Source organism: Myotis myotis, unplaced genomic scaffold (assembly GCF_014108235.1).
Source record: "Myotis myotis isolate mMyoMyo1 unplaced genomic scaffold, mMyoMyo1.p scaffold_m19_p_61, whole genome shotgun sequence".
Classification (NCBI taxonomy): domain Eukaryota; kingdom Metazoa; phylum Chordata; class Mammalia; order Chiroptera; family Vespertilionidae; genus Myotis; species Myotis myotis.
Window position 1 is genome coordinate 24,996 of NW_023416370.1, and position 22,350 is coordinate 47,345.

Below are 22,350 nucleotides of genomic sequence, written 5' to 3' on the forward strand. Positions count from 1 at the left end.
ACGCCCCCTCCAGCCCTGCAAGATGCTGCTTGGCCAGAGCCACCCAGCTCCTCTGGGCACCCCGGCGGGCAGGCAGGAGACTTGGGAGGGGCAGGAGGGGGAAGGCGGGTCTTGCAGAGGCCGCCCCAGCTCAGCACCTCCAGCCCCCCCCAGGCCGGGTGCACAGGGGTGGGGGTGGGGTGAGGTTGGGGGAGGATGTTTCTGGGGGCATATGGGGCGCTCCCCAGGCCCCCATCACCGCCCAACGGGTGGGCAGCACCCCTGGGCCCAGCAAGGACCACAGAGTTGAGCCCCGTGCCAAGCTCCTGCCCTCCCTGGGGCCCCCACACCCCGACCTCACACGGCGGCACAGGCAGGCGGTGGCGTGTTACATGCCTAGTTTCTCCTCCTTTATTGAGTGACTTTCAAGGTGTAGTTACAACGGAAGGTGCCGCATTAGAAAGGACAGGTGCGTCGAAGGCAGAGGCTGCTCACAGACCCAGCGCTGAGGCCGGCGGCAGGAAGGGAACAGGATTAAAAAAGGCGGAGCCTGTGGGGGCGGCGGGAGGTGCTCTCAGCCCCGACCCCAGAGGCCTGGCTGAGCAGGCAGAGCCCCCCCGGGGCCCCAGCAGCAGAGGGGACCCTGCCCTGCGGTCCCCAAGGCCTACTCCTATGCCACCTACAGGAGCTGTCAGCCCCGAAAGATAATGGGGAGCAAATCCTCCAAAGTAAAAAAGCTAAGAAGTGTAGCAGAGTAATACCGGGCAGGCTATCTACAAGGCGATGCCCGCCCCTGGGGACGTCCAGGCCTCGGGCAGCGGGCGGCCGGCGGGCGGGGCCTCAGTACACGGAGCTGTTCCGGATGCCGCAGCACAGCACCATGCTCAGGATCATCTCGAAGATCTGCAGGGATGGGGGGGGGGGGGTCGTCAGCACCCGCCTCCCGGTTTGGGGGGGGGTTGTCAGCACCCGTCTCCCGGTTTGGGGGGGGCGGCCGTCAGCACCCGCCTCCTGGTTTTGGGGGGGGCGTCAGCACCCGCCTCCCGGTTTTGGGGGGCCGGCACCCACCCGCCCACTCACCATGATCACGGCGACCACGATGGCCGCGATGCCAATGAGGTACAGCTTCCCGGAGAAGAGGTCGTCGATCTTCTGGTGGCAGTCCGCCTGCGGGGGGCAGGGGCGGGGTGTCAGGCGTGCCAATCCTCCCCTCCCCCTCCTCCCCAGCAACACAGCAGGGTCACTGCACAGAGAGCAGGGGTGGGGGCGCTCCCCTGCCCCTCAGAACAGGCCTCTGCCGTGTTGGGTCTGACAGAGGTTTTCAGACCAAGAGGCTCAGGGGTTGAGCATCCACCTAGGAACCAGGAGGTCCCGGGTCGATTCCCCACCAGGACACAGGCCCCGGCCGCGGGCTGGGTCCCCCGTGTGGGGCGTGCGGGAGGCAGCCGGCCGGTGTGTGTGTCTCTCTGTCTCTCTCTCAAATCAATAAAACCTATTTTAAAACAAACGTGGAAGCAGCGTGCTGCGCCCTCTTCCACTCGGAATCCGCAGCAGGACCTGGGCGCTGACCGGAAGCCAGGGTGCCCTCCAGCTCTGGCAGTGGGACGCAGAGCTGCCCCGTCAGGAACCAGACCGGGTGCACAGTCCCCTTCCCCGTGGGCTCGGCACCCAGCGTGGCACCACCGGGACCGGGGCGGGCAGGGCCCACTCACCTCCAGGTTGGTGAACAGCGTGCTGCCGGAGGGACACAGGTTGTTCTTGAGGATGGAGGTGGTCAGGGAGGTCAGCGCGTCGGAGCCGCAGCAGTTGAGCTGCAGAGACGGAGGGCGGCCACGGTCAGCCCGCACGCGGCAGCGACCCGAGGGGAGGGCCAAGGACCCGCTGGGCGTGGGCGAGGGCAGGGCCTGGGAAGGTCCCCTCCTGCTCAGCTCTGCTGCTCAGAGACCGCAGCACCCCGGCTGGCCTGGCCTATCGGATCCCCACACCAAGGGCCACAGGTCCCAGAGGAGCCTCCCCTCTCCCCCCACCTCCGGCTTATAGGGGGGCCCACGGTCCTTGAGGAGCGGGGCTGCCAGGTCCCTCCTGCTCCCAAGGTCGGAGCTGAGGCCAGACTCAACCCCAGCCCCCCGCCTCCCCCGCCCCGTCCCTAGCGCCCCGACCCCGGCCCGCACCGTCTCGTGGAAGGTCTTCACCACGGCCTTGGCGTTGTTGGCGTCGTCGTCCACCACCGCCTGCTGCAGGGCCTGGTCGTAGAACTGCTTCACGTCCTTGGCGATCTGGGGAGGGGAGCCCCGAGAGTGAGGGCCCGGCCTCGCGGGCTCCGCAGGACAGACCCAGCCCCCAGCCCACCCAGGCCATCTCCGCGAAAGCCCTCCATGGCCCCAGGAGGAGCCCTGAGAGCACCTGCAGCCTGACTGTCCCCCAACCTGGCAGGGGGTGCTGCTCCCTCCCCCTGAGGACCCAGCTGGGGCTGGCCATCCCCAGGGCCCAGCTCACCTGGTCTTTGTTGACAAAGCCCCAGATGCCGGCGGCCACCTCACAGGCAAAGAGGATCACCAGGCAGGTGAAGAACTGCAAAGGCCGAGAGAGGGGGGTCAGGGCAAAGGGGGATCAGGGAAGAGGGGGGTCAGGGCAGAGGGGGGTCAGGGCAGAGAGGGGTCAGGGCAGAGAGGGGTCAGGGCTAAGAGGGGGGTCAGGGCTAAGAGGGGGGTCAGGGCTAAGAGGGGGGTCAGGGCAGAGAGGGGTCAGGGCAGAGGGGGGTCAGGGCAAAGAGGGGTCAGGGCAGAGAGGGGGGGTCAGGGCAGAGGGGGGTCAGGGCTAAGAGGGGGATCAGGGCAGAGAGGGGTCAGGGCAGAGGGGGGTCAGGGCAAAAGGGGTCAGGGCAGAGGGGGGGGGTCAGGGCAGAGGGGGGTCAGGGCAGAGAGGGGTCAGGGCAGAGAGGGGGATCAGGGCAGAGAGGGGGATCAGGGCAGAGGGGGATCAGGGCAGAGGGGGGTCAGGGCAGAGGGGGGTCAGGGCAGAGAGGGGGATCAGGGCAGAGGGGGATCAGGGCAGAGGGGGGTCAGGGCAGAGGGGGGTCAGGGCAGAGAGGGGGGGTCAGGGCAGAGGAGGGTCAGGGCAGGCCAGGACCACCTGGGGCTTTCAGAGGCCAGCCCAGTGGCGGTGGCGTGGGGTGGACTTCCACAGATGACCAACATCCAAGTGACCACTGGGCGTGGGGGGGGCGGGGCTGGCAGGACCCCCACCCACCTCCCGCCTGGGAGTGAGCCCCATGGAGTTGGTGGCACAGAGTCTAAGGCTTGGCCAACGTTCTCCTGGTGGCCAGGGGCGGGCTCTGCAGGGCGGGCAGCTGGGCAGGGAGGCGAGGCCAGGGCTGGGCGGGCGGGCGCACAGGTGCCTTCCTCCCCTCCCGCAGGGAGGTCGCCGCGGTGCCTCCGTTTCCCCCACCGGAGGCCACAGCCGGTCGCAGGGCCGCGTTAGCCACAGCACGTCCCGGGACCCCCGAGGGTGGGACTCCCATTTTATTGTCTCTGCGGCATTTTAAAGAGAAAGAGCCGCTTTGGAACTGGGACAAGGGGCCGGGCAGAGCAGCCCGCAGCCACGGTGGCATTTCAGACGTCGTGGGCACCGGCCTCGGGGAAGGTGCCGGCTGCCGTGACCCGCCCCCCGGGCCAGGCTGGGCACGGGGCGCCCCGGCTCCTGACCTCGCACAGCCTCCCGAGCTCCTGGCTCTTCCTGGGGCGTCAGCCCTGTGCCCCCCACACCCCTCACCTCTACCCGCGACCTACCGTCCCCAGCAGGCACTGCGACTCCTGGATGGCCCCGTAGCAGCCCAGGAACCCCACAAACATCATGACGGCGCCCACGGCGATGAGGATGTAGATGCCTGCGGAGGACACGCGCTCAGTCGCCCGCCCCCGGGGCCTCCTGGGCCCTGTCCCCTGGAGCCTCTCCCCCGGGTGCACACGCCCCCCCAGGGAGGAGTGGCCCCAGGGAGGCCTGTGCCTGCTTCCTCTTCTCGGCACCAGGCGTTCTGGGAAGGGCCCAGAGAACATGGTCCGAGCTCTGTGGGGCTGTCTCTCTCTCCCTGTGTGACCCCGACAACCAGCACCTCTCGGCCCCACAGCCCTGTCTGGGCGCGGTGGCAGGGAGGGCCCCGCTGTGGGCTGGGGGGGGGGGGGGGCAGGTGGGGCAGGTGGCGCAGCCTGGGTCACCCCACAGGTCGGAGCTCAGGGGCTGGACTCGCCCAAGGCCCGCGCTGGAGACCGCTGGGTGCGGTGGCGGGAGCTGTGGGGCAGGCGGCAGGGCCCCCGCCAGGACGGGGTGTGGCGGCTTGAGGATGGCACACTTGTCCTCCTGACCTGCCCGAATGCCCACCAGGAGGGCACACACCCTAGGGAGGCAGGCGGGCCCCCTGGGAAGGGGCTCCAGGGGCTCCAGGGGCTCCGCTGGCCTTCCTGGTGCCCTCGTCCACCAGACGCCGGTGCCCTCGCCCACCAGACGCCGGTGCCCTTGGGAGCTGGCCACGTCCCTGCAGGGGTCCCCCAGCCGTCGGCCGCCACAGCACATGTGGGCAGCCCGTCTTCTCCCGACAGAACCCCAGCTCAGCCCCCACCCCCCACGCCCGGGCCCCCCCGGGCTCAGGACAAAGCCTCCGGTGGCACCTGGTGGCCTGGCCGAGGGCCGCCTCCCCCACGGCTGCGCTCAGGGCTCCCGGCTCCCGGCACAGCACCCTCAGTGACTCAGTGAGGTGCACGAGATGCTGCAGGGGGCCCAGAGGAGACGTCGTGTTCAGGGCTGTGGAGGGTCCTGCAAGGGGCCAGCAGGCCCAGAGCAGGTGCCCGACCTACAGTCCCGCAGGCCCAGCCCCGACCTCCCCCGAGGGCAGGGACCCGTCCAGCTCCCAGGTGAGGTCGGGCGCCGCCTAGGCAGCAGGGATGCCCGTGCTGAGGGTGCCCGCTCACCCGCCCCTCGTCCTGGCATCGCACAAAGAGCTCTTGTCCTGGAGAGCCCTGCCCCCGTCCCTGGCAGGCCCAGCCCACGTCAGGGCCGGTGAGACGCGCCCGAAGGCCGAGGCCTCCTGGCGGGGCAGGCGCTGGGCAGCCAGAGGGGCTCTGGGGGGCCCGTGCCCGCGGCGGCAGCAGAAGCCCAGTCCGGTCCAGGCCCTGCCCTCACCCTGCCCGCCAGGTGGTCCAGTGCGGCGGCTGCCCAGCCAGGAGACGGGCAGAGGCCGGGGCAGCTGGGCAGCACCTGCCTAGGGCAGTGGTCGGCAAACTGCGGCTCCCGAGCCACATGCAGCTCTTTGGCCCCTTGAGTGTGGCTCTTCCACAAAATACCACGTACAGTGCGATTGAAACTTCGTGGCCCATGCGCAGAAGTCGGTATTTTGTGGAAGAGCCACACTCAAGGGGCCAAAGAGCCGCATGTGGCTCGCGAGCCGTAGTTTGCCGACCACTGACCTAGGAGGACACCTGCTCCAGGCCAGCCTTGCCCACAGGCCTCCTCAGGGGCCACTTCCCCATGGAGCCTGGGCACAGCCCTGAGCCTCCACCCTTCTGCCAGGGCCAGAGCAACTGCGGCCCCCGCGGACCCCCCCAACCTCCCGGGCCGCCTGTGCCCTGCTCCCTGTCCCCTGCGCCCTGTGCCCTGCTCCCTGTGCCCTGCGCCCAGCCCTGGCCTGAAGCCGGGAGCCCTCAGGTCCTCTCCAGCCAGGCCGGACGTCGAGCAGGGCAGCCTCCCGCCCAGGAGAGGGACCCCTTCCCACATCCCCTGCCCAAGGGCGGGCTCCAGTCCCAGGCCCCAGAGAGGGGACGGGGAGGGGGCGGCAGTGCCTCTGGCATCTGGAGGGACAGGGACCCGCTGGGTCACGCCTGGGGGCCTGTGGCCTAGAGTCCTGGGGAGGGGGGAGGGGGAGGAGACACCTGCAAGGGCCCCCCCAGGAGAGAAACAGCCCTCAAGGGCCCAGGGGATCCCCCCGAGTCCCAGACGCCTGTGCGGCTGGCCCAGGATTGGTGGTACCCACGTGTGCTCTCGGGCGGCGGGCTCCCCCGAGACCAGCCTGTGAGGGGCTCCCATCTGGGGGGCCTGCAGATAGGGGTTCAGGCCCTCCCCAGGGATGGCTGCCCCCAGGGACCCACGGCCCGAGGCACAGGCTGGGCTCTCCAGGGAGGAGGGCGCCTGTCCAGGTCCCTGCCACCCAGCCCTCTGCCTCCCGGCCGGGCGAGGACCCGGGCAGGCGCCGCCGAGCGTGCACCCAGGTCTGTGGGGCCCCGGACGAGGCCTGGCACCAGGCCAGGGCGGCCGCCTGCGCTGCCCTCAGAGGTCACACCCACCTTCTTTGAAGGAAACAGCTCTGCCAACACCCAGATCCCAGCAGGGCCAGGCCCGCCTCCCACCCGCTGGCTGGGACCCACAGAGGCCTCCCCTTCCCCCCATCGCCAGGGACAGCTGGTGCCTCTGGGAGGCCGACAGGCCAACGGGCAGCCGAGTAAGGCAGCAAGGTGTGGCTGTGGGTGGCGGGAGGCAGCGGCCCCCACCCCTCCTCCTGGGCCTGAGTCTCCACCCCCCAGTCTCAGGCGCTGGCTGCCCGGGCATCCGGCCCCCCTTCCCAGGGAGCCTCCCAAAATACCCACCAGGACACAGCTCCCCGCCCCACTCAGCCCCTGCCCTCCAGCTCTGGCGACCAGGGGCCCAACAAGCCACACCCCCTCAGTTCTGCTTTCCCTGGACCACATGGGTGGGGGATACCCAGGCCCCAAGGCCTTACCCAGGCCCTCAGGCCCCAGGCTGACCTCACCCCTTGGGCTCTCTGGCTCCGTCTCTCCCTCCTGCTCAGAGAACCCTTTCTGGTTCCTCCTCCCCAACCCGCACAGAGGAAGCCCACTCAGCCCCGCCTCCTCCTGGGAGCCCTCCCTGGTTGCCTGTCTGGCCTTGCTGAGCTCATGACCAGACACCTACTGAGCCACTGTGCAGGCCCCCCCCCGCCCCCCCCCCCCCCCCCCCCCCGCGGCAGGCGGCCAGGAGAACTCACCGACGTAGAAGGTGTTGGGTGCAGGCCTGTCGCCCAGCTCCAGGTAGAGCAGGTTGGTGGTCTGCGGGTCATGGCGCAGCCACAGGGCCACGCCCAGGATCACGCCTCCGGCCAGCTGGGGAAGGGACAGGGCAGGTGTTACCTGTGGCCCAGGCCGCAGGGCAGGTGCAAACCACAACACACGGAGCTCCCGGAGGCCGGGCTCCCCTCCGCCGCTCAGGGCTCCGAGGGCCTCCGCAGCCGCCGGCCGCCTGCTTTGCCGGGGGGTGCTGAGGTGCCCCAGGAAGGCCTGGGTCTCCGGGACCCAGCAGCCATCAGGGACCACAATGCGGGTCCCCACCCGCCCCTGCAGTGCGTGCCCCCTAAACCCGCGGGCCATGCTGAGTGCCCAAGCCTGCCCGCTGTGCATCTGAAGCTGGGGGTACCTGGGTGCCTGCATTTTCAGGGGGCGCCCTTATGTGCATTTGCTCTGGCCTGTAGCCGCCCAGGGGACGCCGGGCCCTCTGGGGGTGGCACTGCCCACAGTCCTGAGCACATGGGAGCCCGCGGAGAGGGGCGGAGGGAGGTGGCGGGAGGAAGGAAGCCGCCGGCGCTCCGATGGGGCAGGAAGGAGGCCCCCCTCAGAGCCTGGTGAGTGACGGGGCTCCCAGGGCGGCAATGGGTCTGCCCTTGGTGAGGAGGCCAGACGGGCCCGGCCAGGCCTGCGCCCACGGAGCACCTGGCCAGCCTGGGTGCCCTCCAAGGGGCTGTGCTCCCGCAGCTGCAGGGCTCTGGTGGGAAGGCCTGGCCCCGCGGCCGCTCCCGGCTGCCTCTGCCTCCAGCGGCCGCGCTGAGCCCGGCCTCCCATCCCAGCGCTGGGAACCTCCAGGCGCCGGCCCCACTGACCCGCGGGCACGTGTCCAGTGCGGGTCTCGGCGGTTGGGCGTTAACCTCTGAACCAGGAGGTCACGGCTCGGTTCCCGGTCAGGGCACAGGCCTGGGTTCTGAGCTTGATCCCCAGAGGAGGGCGTGCAGGAGGCAGCTGACCCATGATTCTCTCTCCTCGTTGATGTCTCTATCTCTCTCCCTCTCCCTTCCTCCCTGAAATCAGTAAAAATAAATTTTAAAAAAAGAGAAAGAGACAGACTCGAGGAACTAGCTGGCCAGCCTCAGGCCTGACCCATGTGGGGTCCCAGGCCCCAGCACCCTGCCCCTGCTCTATGGGGCCTGTCACCCCGAGGGGGAGGGGGAGAGCGGGGCGGGGCGGCGGGTGCCCGAGTCCTCCCCTCTGAGCTGGCTGCCATCTGCGCCTCCAGAGGAGGCTGAGGGTTGCCGTGGTAACTCTGGCCTGAAAACATCACTTCTTCTGTTTGCAAAGTGTGGTCCAGAGCCGCTTTGTGAGACGTCCAGTCAGCGGGGAGGGGGAGCTGCCGGGGCCTCCCTCTGCGGTCACAGAGCCGGCCTCAGTGTCCGCGGCCAGGGCAGCTCAGCGTGGGGTGGCGCCTGGCTGGGCTGGGGCCGCCCCCACCTTTTCTGTGCAGCCAGGCCCTCGCCCCAGGAGCTGAGGGGACAAGCCAGTCTAGGGTCACCGGGACCCACCCCCAGTGCTCCTGGTGGGTCTTCACCAGCCCCCCCTCCCCCCACGGTTCCCGTGGCCCAACCTGCCCTCCAAGAGTAACCGGGAGGCAGGTGCAGGGCAGGGCCCGGCTGGCGAGCCGCCTCCTCCCGGCACGTCTCCTGCACGACTGGCCGCCCACAACGGGAGAGCGGAGGGAGGGGTGAACGGCGCCTGGGGCCCCAGAACCCCACAGCCTCGGCCCAGGAGGCAGGCCAGGGCCCTGAAACAGTGCCCGCCCCCAAGCCTGCTCCCCGAGAGGAGCTGCCCACTGGGCGGGCGGCTGGCTGAGCCGGTGGTTCTCAAAGTCCAGGAAGCATGTTCGAGCCTCAAAGTAAGAAAACGGCCCCGTTTTCCCGACAGACGAACGCTGTGAACGGCCTCACCAGAGAGAAGAACCCACGGCCAGTTCGCGTGGAAAGAGAGGGCATCACGGGCGTCGGGGAACGCCACCAAGTCCCGGCCCCCCACCCCCCGCCCCGCCCCAAGGGGCCGCTGGACGAGGAGAACACGGACCTCCAGCCAGGGGGAGGGGCAGCTCCGAAGGGAACAGCCCAGACGCCCACCCTCAGGGGCCTGGACGCAGGAACAAAGCAGAAGGTGGGGCAGCACTGGGGACCCTCCCAGCGAGAGTGGGGACCCCCGAGGCAGCCCCACAAGAAACGCAAACTCGGGGCAGACACGGGGCCGGCTGCCTGGCGTGGGGTGGGGGTGGGGGAGCAGACGGGGCTGGAGCTGCGCTCGCCGTCCTGATGGTGGGGCCGCTTCTCAGCCATCTACTTGGGTCAAAACTCAACGCGTTGTACGGGTTACACACGTTTATTGCCGTTTATGTCCAATAAAACTTGAAAAAAAAACACACCACACAAGTCACCCCAAACTTCTGGCCACTGGCCCGCTGGGCCCGCTGTCCGCCCACAGGCCGAGGACGCACGCACGTCCGTCACCAGAGTCCAGCGTCCACGGAGGCGAGGAGCCGCCTCGTCTGTGACACCCGGACAGGAGGGTGTGTGAGCTGACCGCCGTGGGCGCCGGGCCTGAGGCCGCGTAGGGAGACGGTGCCGAGCTCATCACGCCAGCGGGAGCGGCGAGGCCGGCCTATCGGGGGCCCTGGCCGTCCACGTGGGCCACGGACACCGCTCCCGCCAGCCGGCCGTGGGGAGGGGCGCCTGCTCGGCCAGCAGTTCTCCGGGCTGAGCCGCTACCCTGTGGGGCGGGCCCACGCCGGGCACAGCACGGGGCGTGCGTGACCCTGCGGGAAGGTTCTGTGTGTCTCCTTCCTCCCCCTTCCTGAGACTCATGCTGATGGCGCTGGCTGAGCAGGGGCTGCCAAGCGCGCTGGGCTCCTGCCCGGCCCTGCATTTCCAAGAAGCCGCCTCGAGGGAGGGGTGCTGCCCGAGGCCCGAGGCCCCCTCACCGCCAAGCCGGTGCCCAGCCAGCGGCCCCACCCTCTGCAGGGACACAGGCAAGAGGGGGCCACCCCCACCAGCACACAGGCCCCCACCTGCCAGGGAGCCCAGCCACCCGTCTCCCCCCCGCCCCCCGCCCCCCCCCCCCCCCCCGGCCGGCCCGGCGCCACCCCGAGTCCTGCCCACGCATTCCACCGCCGGCAGGACAACTCCCTCGAAGGGACGCTGGTCTAGCCCGGAGCCCGGAGCCCCCCTCGGGGAGGGCAGCCCCACGTGAGCAGGGTGGGCCGCCAGCAGGGACACCCACGGCCCGGGCTCCGCTCCCCCACTCTCACCCGCCAGCCAAGGGGGCACATCTTGCTGAGAAATGGCACGGCCAACACCCACCTGGAGACTGTGCCCGGGCGGTGAAGGCCGAGGGGAAGCCGGAGGCAGGAAGCGCCTGGAGCCCCTTTCAAAGCCCCTTCCCGGCTGAGATGCCCGCGGAGGAGGCGGGGAACGGAGGTGCCTGCGGGCTGACCCTCGCTCTGCCCACGAGGGGACGGGGCAGACCCCTCCCTGGGGGCACCGGCCCCTTGGCCTCGGGGTGCGCGGCTGCCCCAGGCCTGCGAAGGCAGGAAGGACGCTCGCAGGGGACCTGGGCTCACAGGAAGCTGAAGCCTCCGTCGGCCCCTCAATCTCAGGAAGCCGCCAGCGAGGCGTCTAAAAATAGGGGCGGGGAGTCGGGGGGAGGGCACTGCCTGCTCCGGATCCCACGGGCAGAGAACAGGTGCCACTTCCCACCAAGAGGGCCCCGGCCGCCTCTCCGGGGCCCAGCTTCTCCCAGGGCCAGACCCCGGGCCTGCCACCCTCCCTGGTGGGCCGGCCCTGCTCCCCACCCCACACCCCCGACTGGCTGGAAGGGCCCTGCTGGGGGCCACGTGGACACGGACGTCCGGTGATCTGCAGGGCAGGGAGCAGGTCTGACAAGGAGGGTGGTGGGGGCGGGCAGCTCAGGCAGGGCCCTGGCCAGCGGCACCGGGAAGCTGACTGGCACCTGCTGGCTGAGGGCTGGCACCTGCTCCCACCCAGGCACAGCACCTGCCCCGGGGGAGCCTGGCCCCGGAGCCGCGGGGCCCCAGCTCTGGTTTCCGGCCTGCCCACCACTTCCTCCTGTGGCCGCCGGGAATCTTGGGGTCCTGCCAGCCAGTGGTAACGGCTCGGCCCCGGGAGGAGGCAAAGGGGACGACCTCCAGCCCAGCGCCTGCTGCCGTGGGAACAGCCACCTCCTGGGAGCTGGGCTGTTACCAGGTGGGGCCGAGGGAACGGCTGTGCGTGCAGAGGGCGGGGCCGGCCCCGGGCGGGGAGCAGAGCCCCAGCTGGGAGCCCCGGGTGGGCTGCAGCCACTGGTTCCCAACCGCTGACCTCAGAGGCCCCCGCACCCGGGCCCCCAGCACAGAGCTCTGGGCTCAGGCCTCCCAGCCCCCGGAAGGCGGGCCACCTGGGTCCTCTCTCCGGCTCTCGCAGCTGTGCCCGGTGTCTTGAACCCCAAGGGTCTCGGCCCAAGTCTCCACGCCCCCCCACCAGGAGCTGGCTCTGGACGTAGGGTCACCCACCCACCTGCTCCACGTGGCGGGCCAGCCCTGCCTTCCTGTCCCTTCGCCTTCCGGGCGATGATCACGTCACCCCAGTAACTTGCAAGGTCAGCAGCAGAGCCCGGCCGGTGTGGCTCCGCGCTGAGCGTCGGCCGTGAACCCAGAGGTCACCGGTTCGGTTCCCAGCCAGGCCACATGCAGCCGATCGTGGTTCTCACCGATGTTTCTCTCTCTCCAGCCCTCTCCCTTCTCTCTGAAAAAATCAGTAAACAACAACAACAAAAGCACATCCAACGTCAGCAGCCGGGGCACTGCCTTAAGGACGAGGGCAGGCGGGCCCTGCTCCCCAGCCTCCGAGCCCCTTTAGGACCTGTGCCTGGGCTCCTGGCCACCGCCTTCGCTGCCCCGCGCTGGGGGCCAGTTGGGATGGGGACCCAGCTGCCAGCCCCCTGGGCATGGCCCCTGCCGGCTGGCGGGTGCTCCCGGAGCACCTGAGGGCCCAGGTGGAGGCCCCCAAGTGGTCTCATGTAAACCTACTTTGCCATTGGGAGGAGGGGCTGGGGCCAGGCCCCCAAGTACAGAGTGTGTGTGTGTGTGGGGGGGGGGGGGGGTGCTGAGAGGTCCAGAAGCTTCTGGAGGCGTGTTGGCTCAAGCCGCCTTGTGCTGGGCAGGTGGGAAACGGCAAGGCCGGTCTCCTGTCTGGGACCCAGAGTCCAGCCCCCGGGCAGGTGTCTCCCGGCTGAAGGTCACCCAGCCCTCGCGAGTGCCCAGCCGGGTCCTGGGGTGCCAGGGCCAGAACCAGCAGCTGGGCTCCCTCCCCCACCCCGGGCCCCTCCAAAACACGGGGCCAGTGCCAAAGGGCCCATCTCTCTCCCACGGGCTCCTGGGCTGCGAACCTCATTGATTTGAGGACTCGATTTCTTCCCCTTCACGGATTTCAGGTGAAGTGGAAGCCGGGGGCTGGGTCTTGGGGGGCAGTGGTTTGGGGCGGCCCCTCCGTCCAGACAAGGAAGCAGCAAGAGATAAAAACAAAGCTGAACTCAACAGCCGGAAGCAGAGCTGAGCTGATGCTGAGGGCGCTACGGGCCGTTCAGGACACCCTCCCCGAGCCGGCGGGTCCCAGGGTCAGACCTCAGACTTCCTCTTCTCAGCCAGGGGCACCTAGGATCCCCTCGCCCATCCCAGAGCCCCCCCAGAGAGCTGCAGGAAATCTCCGCCCCCCAACCCCAGCCTCCAGGGCCACCCCCTCTCCCGGAAGGAAGGTGACAGCACCGCTAAGGGACAGACAGTCATGTGCTGTCTGGAAGCGAAAATTAAATGCCCGTTAGCGAGGCTTCTCATCAGCCTCGTTCCCGCCAGGCCTGGCAGCCCGGCCGCTGGACCGCGGCCACCGGCTGCATTAGAGAGAGGACCGCCAGGCCCAGGCAGGGCACGCTCGCCGCGCTCCGCCCCCAAGGACCGGTGGCACCTCCGGGGCTCTCTGGACAGCCCCCAAGGAGAGGGCTAGCACCCTACCTACCCCCGGGTGAGGCCAGTCGCTGCCCCAGTCACGCCTGCCCCGGGTCACGCCTGCCCCAGGTCACACCTGCCCCAGGTCACGCCTGCCCCGGGTCACGCCTGCCCCGGGTCTCGCCTGCCCCGGGTCACGCCTGCCCCAGGTCACGCCTGCCCAGATCACGCCTGCCCCAGGTCACGCCTGCCCAGGTCTCACCTGCCCCAGGTCACGCCTGCCCCAGGTCACGCCTGCCCCAGGTCACACCTACCCCAGATCACGCCTGCCCCAGGTCTCTCCTGCCCCAGGTCACACCTGCCCCAGGTCACACCTACCCCAGATCACGCCTGCCCCAGGTCTCACCTGCCCCAGGTCACACCTGCCCCAGGTCACACCTGCCCCAGATCACGCCTACCCCAGATCACGCCTGCCCCAGGTCTCACCTGCCCCAGGTCACACCTACCCCAGATCACGCCTGCCCCAGGTCTCGCCTGCCCCAGGTCACACCTACCCCAGGTCACGCCTACCCCAGATCACGCCTGCCCCAGGTCTCACCTGCCCCAGGTCACACCTACCCCGGATCACGCCTGCCCAGGTCACACCTGCCCCAGGCCACCGGCTCGGTTGGTGAGCAGGGACGGAGCCTGGCCTCGCTGACCTGCCCCAGCAGCTCGGCTCCCGGCCACCTTGGCAGGAAGCTCCCGGCCCACCCCAGCGGGGGATTTCCACACTGCTTGGCACTGTGTCCCCGCCTCACAGCCAGATGCCGGCCGGCCGGGAGCCCAGAGCAGGCCAGGATGCCGCCTGGGGCCCAGGGTGGCAGCAAGGGTGAGGGCAGGCATGCTGAGGGGGCGTGGGGGTGACCGCTCCTCCCCGGACCCGCCTGCCAGGCCGCCTGAGGCCACTCCCCGTGGGGGCCTCTGACTCTCTAAGACGTAACTAAAATGTTCCCGGATCCAGACGCCCGCGTCACCCTCTTCTCTGGGCTCCCACCTCGGCACCCACTCCTGCCCTGTGGCCGGGATGCCCAGCGAGCACGTCAGGCTGGGCACTGGGAACTCCCTCCACCCAGCGCCCGAGGCCCGTGCCCCAGGCCAGGCCTGCACAGCCAACACCCGTTTCCCGAGTTCGCCCCTCGGTGAGCTCACCCACCAACACCCCGGAGACGGGGTTCAGAGGACCCCACTTCAGGGGGAGGCTGAGGGCCAGCACCAGAGCCGCCCGGTGGGGCCTCCACCCAGGTCCACTCCACGGCGCCATGCAGCAGCCAGGTGACGCAGGGGGCGCAAAGGGGCTCCTCAGGGTACCCCCCAGCACGCAGGGCTCAGCGCTCCCCCCGCGTGGGTGCGTGGGACCAAGGCGACCGTGGACGGATGCAGTTCTCAGCTCTGCTGGGGCCCAGGAGAGAGAGGCCCTAGAAACACCGCCATACGTATGCCCGGGGGACGTGCCGTGCTCCACCCGCTGCCTGGAGACCATCGGGCCACCCTGCGGGCTCTGACGGGCATGGGCTCCCCTGGAGACGGCCCCAGCGGGGCAGGTGGGAGGGACAAGCACCCACTCCTGAGAAGTCCCCTCCCCCGCCTACCCTCCACCCTCCACTTCCCGACAGCGTCGTCGGCCTCACATCCAGCTCAGGGGCCAGAGGGGTGTCGGGGTGGCCCCCTGACCCCTACCCCAGGGCCAGAGCAGGCAAACGCTAAGTCCGACAACACCATCTCTTCGGCAAAGGCCCTGGTGCCTGCCTGGGGCCATGCCAGGCCCGTCCCGGGGTGGAAGTGACACCCCACTGCACCCCTAGCTGGAGCTCAGTCCCGCCCGTCCCTGCCCTCTCACCCTGGGCCCCCGGCTGTGCTGGTGGGTGTCCTCACCCCACACCTTCCGGAGTCCACCCTAAAAGTTTGCCTTCCTGCGCCCACTTGAGGAATACTCCCTCCACCCCACGCATCCTGTCCTCTCCGTGGAGGGTGAGCAGCCGGCAGCGTGGGGCCTGGGAGAGGGTCCCGGTCACTGCCCAGGGGAGGCAGGGCATGGCCGTGGGGGGGCGGTGACCCCCACCCATTCCGGGCCCCTGCGCACCAACAGGAAGTGAGAACAAAAGTGCAAGCCCAGCCAGCCGCTGGCGGCAGCTGAGACCCGGGTCAGGAAACGGCTCAGACCCTCCTGCACCCACACGGGACCGTCCTGTGGGCGCCTCTTTCCCAAGTGGGTGCCTGAGGCTGGCCCCGGGCCCATGGGGACGCCCAGGTCCCCCGGCTGCTGCCCTGTGCCAGCTGGAGGGGCTGCCGCCGCCCCGCACCCCTCAGGGCCTCCAGGGTCCCGCGCGAGGCCAGGCTGCAGCCTTGGTCTGGGTGACGGGGTCGGGGGACCAGGCTCCCCACAGGGGCCCCCACGGTGCAGGCCCCCCAGCCCCTCGGCCACACCAGGCCCCATGAGCCGGGACCCCCCGCAGGGTCCCCTGGGCGGTGGCAGCCGGATGAGGGGTGCGCTGGGCTGGGCCCAGGGTGGGGTGGGCGGTCCCTAGACTCTGCACCCCCCGACCAGCCACCCACCCAGGGGCGGCGGCCGGATGAGCTCATGGGGGCGGGACGCCGTGAGCCCCGCCCTCGAGCCCCCCTTCCGTCCCCGCGAGGCAGGATGGTCCCGGGCTCTGCAGCCAGCGGGCGGGGTGGGCAGGGTGCGCCGCCTGGAGCCCGCGGAGCCCGCACCCCCCGCTCCCGCCGCCATCCCCGCGCGGGGACAGACCCGAGGCCCCGAGATGCCTCGGCCCGGCCCGGCCGCGGGGCTCCGGACCCCACTGACCACAGGCCCCCCCAACCCAGCTCGCCGCCCCCCGCCCGCCATCGAGGGGCGCGGGGGCCCGGACGACCCCCCTCTCGCCGGCTGCCCGCCCAGGACGCCCCCACCCCGCGCCCCGCGCGCACAGGTGGCCCCGCAACTTGGCGGCCCACTGCGCCCCCCCCCGGCGGCGGGGCCTAGCGGGTCGCGCGGCCTGCGGGGCTGGGGCGCCCCCTTCCCCCCTCCCCCCTCTTCCCTCCCCCGCCCCCAGCCACCCCCCCGCCCCCCCGGCTCACCCAGAAGACGAAATTGAAGACGAAGAGCAGGTACTTGATGCACTTGGTGCAGCCCTCCACCCCCATGGCGGCGCGGCGGGCCCGGGCGCGGCCGGTCCTGGGCGGGGGCGCGGGGTCGGGGCCTGGCGAGCGGCCGGGGCCGGGGCCGGGGCGGCGGCCGGGGGCGCGGGGCGCGGGGGGCGCGGGGAAGAGTGACGCGGGAGGCCGGTCCGGACACGTGAGGTCGTCGCTGCCGCCGCTGCGCGCTCGCTCTCTGCCCGGGCGCGCGCCCGGCTCCGCTCTTTATACGGCGCCGCCGAGGCCCCGCCCCCGGCCGCGAGGCCCCGCCCCCTGCCCACCGCGGGCACCGGCGGGCGTCGGCGCAGCTAGAGCCCAGGGTCGGGCCGGGGCGCGCTGCGCGGGGCGCCCTCCGAGCGCCCCAAGGCTGCGCCTGGGGACGGGTTGCAGCCGGGGAGCCCAGGGGAGACCCCCTCCCCGACCCGCCCCCGGCGCCGGGGACGCCCCGGAGGCCCCCCTGGAAGCGGGGAGGTGCCCGCCGAGGCTGAGCCCGGACAGCAGCGCTTTGTTCTCGGGCTCCCGCGGCGGAACCGGGTGGGCGAGGAGGCTGCGTCCGGCGCCTCCGCCGCGGGTTCTGCAAGGCGATTCCAGGCCCCGAGCCCGGGGGACGGGCAGCTGCTGACCGCTGTTGAGCCTGCGTTTGGAAAGGCCCCCGAGCGGGTGTCCCCCAGAGCAGCGTGGAGCGCCCAGAAGCCCAAGCCACCTGCGAGGGAGCCTCCCAGGGCGTCCTTTTCACGCCCACGTTGGGGGTGCCATGCCCACCGGCCGGCCTGCAGCGAGGTGACCGGCGGCCAGCGCTGCGGCGAGAACTGGGCTGTTCATTGTGGTTCGTTGTGGTTCGAATCCGAGGAGCCACCATGGCCCGTGTCTGTCTGCACCCCACTTGTTTCCTGCTTAATTTTTAAAAATATATATGTTTTTATTGATGTCAGAGAGGAAGAAGGGAGAGGGAGAGAGAGCGAAACATCAACGATGAGCGAGAATCACGGACCGGCTGCCTCCTGCACGCCCCGCACTGGGGATCGAGCCGCAACCCCGGCAAGTGCTCTGACCGGGAATCGAGCCTCCTGGTTCATAGGTCGACGCTCAACCACGGAGCCACGCCGGCGGGCCCGGGGACCCCTTCTGAAGTGCCCGCCCCGTGGCCCACCAACTGACCTTGTGAGGCCTGGAGGGGACCCTCCGTGTAGTCAGGGTTCTCCAGAGAACCGTGTGTGTGTGTGTGTGTGTGTGTGTGTGTGTGAGTGATGTAATATATGTTATAAAGGAGATTATGGAGCCCGGGGGGTGTAGGTCACCCCAGTCCAGAGCCCTGGAAGGCTGCAGTGTGAGTCCCCAACGGGTGGAGGCTGAGAAAAGCGCAGGTCCCGCCCCAGGGCTGAGGCAGGGAACGGGGAATTCCTCCCTCCTCCGCCTTTGGCTCCGCTCAGGCCGAGCCCCCATCTCCCACTGGGAGGACACCTGCTTCACGAGTCCCCCACTCAAATGCTAATCTCACCTGCGGTCACTCCCAGAAACACTGTTCCGTCTGGGAACCCCATGGCCAGTCACACTGACACACGCCACCAAGCATCACCGGCAGCAATGGCATGTGCCCGTGTGACGAGGGCAGGCGGGCACCAGGGGCGGCTTTCTGAGTAAGGCTCCCCTGTGGGTGGAGCTGAGCCCCGAGACTCACTGAGGACAAGCGCCCAGCTGGGCTGCGTTAGAGAACGGGGGGGGGGGGGGGGGGGGGAAGGTGTGGCTTGCCTGGGCCATGCCTGGGATGGGGCACCCCTCCCTGTGCCCCCTCTGCCCACCCCCAGGACAGGCGGGGCTGAGGGTGTGAGGAAGATGGGGCCAGCTGCCCCGCGGGGTTTGGCGCCATGTCTTCCTTCCGTGTGACTTCAGACTGGTTCCTCGGTTTCCCACTTGCAGTGGTGCCCCGGACGCAAGGGTGTGCGAGAGGACACGGGGGTGGGGGGGTGGGGAGGGCCTAGACGCGAGGGTGGGCGAGAGGACATGGGGGTGTGGGCGTGGGGAGGGCCTAGACGCGAGGGTGGGCGAGAGGACACGTGGGGGGGGGCCTGGACGTCAGGGTGTGCGAGAGGACACATGCGGGGGGGGGGCTGGACGTGAGGGTGTGCGGGAGGACACGGGGGTGGGGGCTGGACGGGAGGGTGGGCGGGAGGACACGGGGGTGGGGGCTGGACATGAGGGTGTGCGGGAGGACACGGGGGTGGGGGCTGGACGTGAGGGTGTGCGGGAGGACACGGGGGTGGGGGCTGGACGGGAGGGTGGGCGGGAGGATACGGGGGTGGGGGCTGGACATGAGGGTGTGCGGGAGGACACGGGGGTGGGGGCTGGACGTGAGGGTGTGCAGGAGGACACGGGGGTGGGGGCTGGACGTTAGGGTGGGCAGGAGGACACGGGGGTGGGGGCTGGACGTGAGGGTGTGCGGGAGGACACGGGGGTGGGGGCTGGACGTGAGGGTGTGCGGGAGGACACGGGGATGGGGGCTGGACGTTAGGGTGGGCAGGAGGACACGGGGGTGGGGGCTGGACGTGAGGGTGTGCGGGAGGACACGGGGATGGGGGCTGGACGTTAGGGTGGGCAGGAGGACACGGGGGTGGGGGCTGGACGTTAGGGTGGGCAGGAGGACACGGGGGTGGGGGCTGGACGTGAGGGTGTGCGGGAGGACACGGGGGTGGGGGCTGGACGTTAGGGTGGGCAGGAGGACACGGGGGTGGGGGCTGGACGTGAGGGTGTGCGGGAGGACACGGGGGTGGGGGCTGGACGTGAGGGTGTGCGGGAGGACACGGGGGTGGGGGCTGGACGTTAGGGTGGGCAGGAGGACACGGGGGTGGGGGCTGGACGTTAGGGTGGGCAGGAGGACACGGGGGTGGGGGCTGGACGTGAGGGTGTGCGGGAGGACACGGGGGTGGGGGCTGGACGTTAGGGTGGGCAGGAGGACACGGGGGTGGGGGCTGGACGTGAGGGTGTGCGGGAGGACACGGGGGGGGCTGGACGTGAGGGTGTGCGGGAGGACACGGGGGGGGCTGGACGTGAGGGTGTGCGAGAGGACACGGAGCAGGGCTGCCTCTTCTGAGCCGCTGGGATGGGGCCTCTGTGCCAAGCCCAGCTCCAGGGCCTGCTGACTCACGGCTCCCCTGGGGCTCCCATTCTGGGGGGACTGGCTGAGCCCCGCCCTGTGCCTCGGTTTCCTGTGGAAATAAACAAAGACCACCCAAAACAGTGAGACAGAGCTGTTGGCACAGAGAATGCCACCGCGGGGAGGTGCCCCCAGGAGGCAGCGTTACACTCTTTTAAGAAAAGGAAGAATTCGCCCAGCGGCGTGGCTCAGTGGATGGAGCCTCCGCCTGCGGACCGAAGGGCGCCTGCCGGGTTCAGTTCTGGTCAGAGCGCCTGCCGGGTTCAGTTCTGGTCAGGGCGCCTGCCGGGTTCAGTTCTGGTCAGGGCGCCTGCCGGGTTCAGTTCTGGTCAGGGCGCCTGCCGGGTTCAGTTCTGGTCAGGGCGCCTGCCGGGTTCAGTTCTGGTCAGGGCGCCTGCCGGGTTCAGTTCTGGTCAGGGCGCCTGCCGGGTTCAGTTCTGGTCAGGGCGCCTGCCGGGTTCAGTTCTGGTCAGGGCGCCTGCCGGGTTCAGTTCAGTTCTGGTCAGGGCGCCTGCCGGGTTCAGTTCTGGTCAGGGCGCCTGCCGGGTTCAGTTCTGGTCAGGGCGCCTGCCGGGTTCAGTTCTGGTCAGGGTGCCTGCCGGGTTCATATTCTGGTCAGGGTGCCTGCCGGGTTCATAGTCTGGTCAGGGTGCCTGCCGGGTTCAGTTCTGGTCAGGGTTGCCTGCAGGGTTCATAGTCTGGTCAGGGTGCCTGCCGGGTTCAGTTCTGGTCAGAGCGCCTGCCGGGTTCAGTTCTGGTCAGAGCGCCTGCCGGGTTCAGTTCTGGTCAGAGCGCCTGCCGGGTTCAGTTCTGGTCAGGGCGCCTGCCGGGTTCAGTTCTGGTCAGGGCGCCTGCCGGGTTCATAGTCTGGTCAGGGCGCCTGCGGGTTCAGTTCTGCTCAGGGTGCCTGCCGGGTTCAGTTCTGGTCAGAGTGCCTGCCGGGTTCAGTTCTGGTCAGAGTGCCTGCCGGGTTCATAGTCTGGTCAGGGTGCCTGCCGGGTTCAGTTCTGGTCAGGGCGCCTGCCGGGTTCATAGTCTGGTCAGGGTGCCTGCCGGGTTCAGTTCTGCTCAGGGTGCCTGCCGGGTTCAGTTCTGGTCAGAGTGCCTGCCGGGTTCAGTTCTGGTCAGAGTGCCTGCCGGGTTCATAGTCTGGTCAGGGCGCCTGCCGGGTTCATAGTCTGGTCAGAGTGCCTGCCGGGTTCATAGTCTGGTCAGGGTGCCTGCCGGGTTCAGTTCTGGTCAGGGTGCCTGCCGGGTTCAGTTCTGGTCAGGGTGCCTGCCGGGTTCAGTTCTGGTCAGGGTGCCTGCCGGGTTCATAGTCTGGTCAGGGTGCCTGCCGGGTTCAGTTCTGCTCAGGGTGCCTGCCGGGTTCATAGTCTGGTCAGGGTGCCTGCCGGGTTCAGTTCTGGTCAGAGTGCCTGCCGGCTTCATAGTCTGGTCAGGGTGCCTGCCGGGTTCAGTTCTGGTCAGAGTGCCTGCCGGGTTCAGTTCTGGTCAGGGTGCCTGCCGGGTTCAGTTCTGGTCAGGGTGCCTGCCGGGTTCATAGTCTGGTCAGGGTGCCTGCCGGGTTCAGTTCTGGTCAGGGTGCCTGCCGGGTTCAGTTCTGGTCAGGGTGCCTGCCGGGTTCATAGTCTGGTCAGGGTGCCTGCCGGGTTCATAGTCTGGTCAGGGCGCCTGCCGGGTTCAGTTCTGGTCAGGGTGCCTGCCGGGTTCATAGTCTGGTCAGGGTGCCTGCCGGGTTCATAGTCTGGTCAGGGTGCCTGCCGGGTTCATAGCCTGGTCAGGGTGCCTGCCGGGTTCATAGCCTGGTCAGGGTGCCTGCCGGGTTCAGTTCTGCTCAGGGCGCCTGCCGGGTTCAGTTCTGGTCAGGGTGCCTGCCGGGTTCATAGTCTGGTCAGGGTGCCTGCCGGGTTCATAGTCTGGTCAGGGTGCCTGCCGGGTTCATAGTCTGGTCAGTGTGCCTGCCGGGTTCATAGTCTGGTCAGGGTGCCTGCCGGGTTCATATTCTGGTCAGGGTGCCTGCCGGGTTCATAGTCTGGTCAGGGTGCCTGCCGGGTTCAGTTCTGGTCAGGGTGCCTGCCGGGTTCAGTTCTGGTCAGGGTGCCTGCCGGGTTCATAGTCTGGTCAGGGCGCCTGCCGGGTTCAGTTCTGGTCAGGGTGCCTGCCGGGTTCATATTCTGGTCAGGGTGCCTGCTGGGTTCATAGTCTGGTCAGGGTGCCTGCCGGGTTCAGTTCTGCTCAGGGTGCCTGCCGGGTTCATAGTCTGGTCAGGGCGCCTGCCGGGTTCAGTTCTGGTCAGGGTGCCTGCCGGGTTCATAGTCTGGTCAGGGTGCCTGCCGGGTTCATAGTCTGGTCAGGGTGCCTGCCGGGTTCATAGTCTGGTCAGGGTGCCTGCCGGGTTCATAGTCTGGTCAGGGTGCCTGCCGGGTTCATAGTCTGGTCAGGGTGCCTGCCGGGTTCAGTTCTGGTCAGGGCGCCTGCCGGGTTCAGTTCTGGTCAGGGTGCCTGCCGGGTTCATAGTCTGGTCAGGGTGCCTGCCGGGTTCATATTCTGGTCAGTGTGCCTGCCGGGTTCATAGTCTGGTCAGGGTGCCTGCCGGGTTCATATTCTGGTCAGGGTGCCTGCCGGGTTCATAGTCTGGTCAGGGTGCCTGCCGGGTTCATAGTCTGGTCAGGGTGCCTGCCGGGTTCAGTTCTGGTCAGTGTGCCTGCCGGGTTCATAGTCTGGTCAGGGTGCCTGCCGGGTTCATATTCTGGTCAGGGCGCCTGCCGGGTTCATATTCTGGTCAGGGTGCCTGCCGGGTTCAGTTCTGGTCAGGGTGCCTGCCGGGTTCATAGTCTGGTCAGGGCGCCTGCCGGGTTCAGTTCTGGTCAGGGTGCCTGCCGGGTTCATAGTCTGGTCAGGGTGCCTGCCGGGTTCAGTTCTGCTCAGGGTGCCTGCCGGGTTCAGTTCTGCTCAGGGTGCCTGCCGGGTTCAGTTCTGGTCAGGGT

The 22,350-nt window shown here is 69.4% G+C and overlaps 1 protein-coding gene across 2 annotated transcripts; it reads right to left on the reverse strand.

Annotated features, from left to right (window-relative positions):
* Window positions 1-367: 367 nt before the first annotated feature.
* On the reverse strand, window positions 368-16,299 carry CD81 (CD81 molecule). Of its 2 annotated transcripts, none has more exons than XM_036315826.1 (8): window positions 16,153-16,299; window positions 7,010-7,124; window positions 3,768-3,865; window positions 2,476-2,550; window positions 2,151-2,255; window positions 1,692-1,790; window positions 1,060-1,146; window positions 368-882 (listed from the first exon to the last, which is right to left on the reverse strand). In XM_036315826.1, the coding sequence occupies exons 1-8, from the start codon at window positions 16,216-16,218 to the stop codon at window positions 820-822; spliced, it is 708 nt and encodes a 235-aa protein (XP_036171719.1). In that variant the 5' UTR covers window positions 16,219-16,299; the 3' UTR covers window positions 368-819. The 2 variants fall into 2 exon arrangements, with proteins under 2 accessions (XP_036171719.1, XP_036171720.1); XM_036315827.1 differs by lacking the exon at window positions 16,153-16,299 and adding an exon at window positions 10,400-10,620.
* Window positions 16,300-22,350: the final 6,051 nt, after the last annotated feature.

Bases quoted from the DNA above. Each gene is read 5' to 3' on its own strand.
- CD81 (XM_036315826.1), bottom strand. From the start codon at position 16,218: ATGGGGGTGGAGGGCTGCACCAAGTGCATCAAGTACCTGCTCTTCGTC. The intron at 7,125-16,152 runs GTGAGCCGGGGG...TCCCTTCCCCAG, and splicing joins TCTTCAATTTCGTCTTCTGG to CTGGCCGGAGGCGTGATCCT. The intron at 2,551-3,767 runs GTAGGTCGCGGG...CGGCCTTTGCAG, and splicing joins CGCAGTGCCTGCTGGGGACG to TTCTTCACCTGCCTGGTGAT.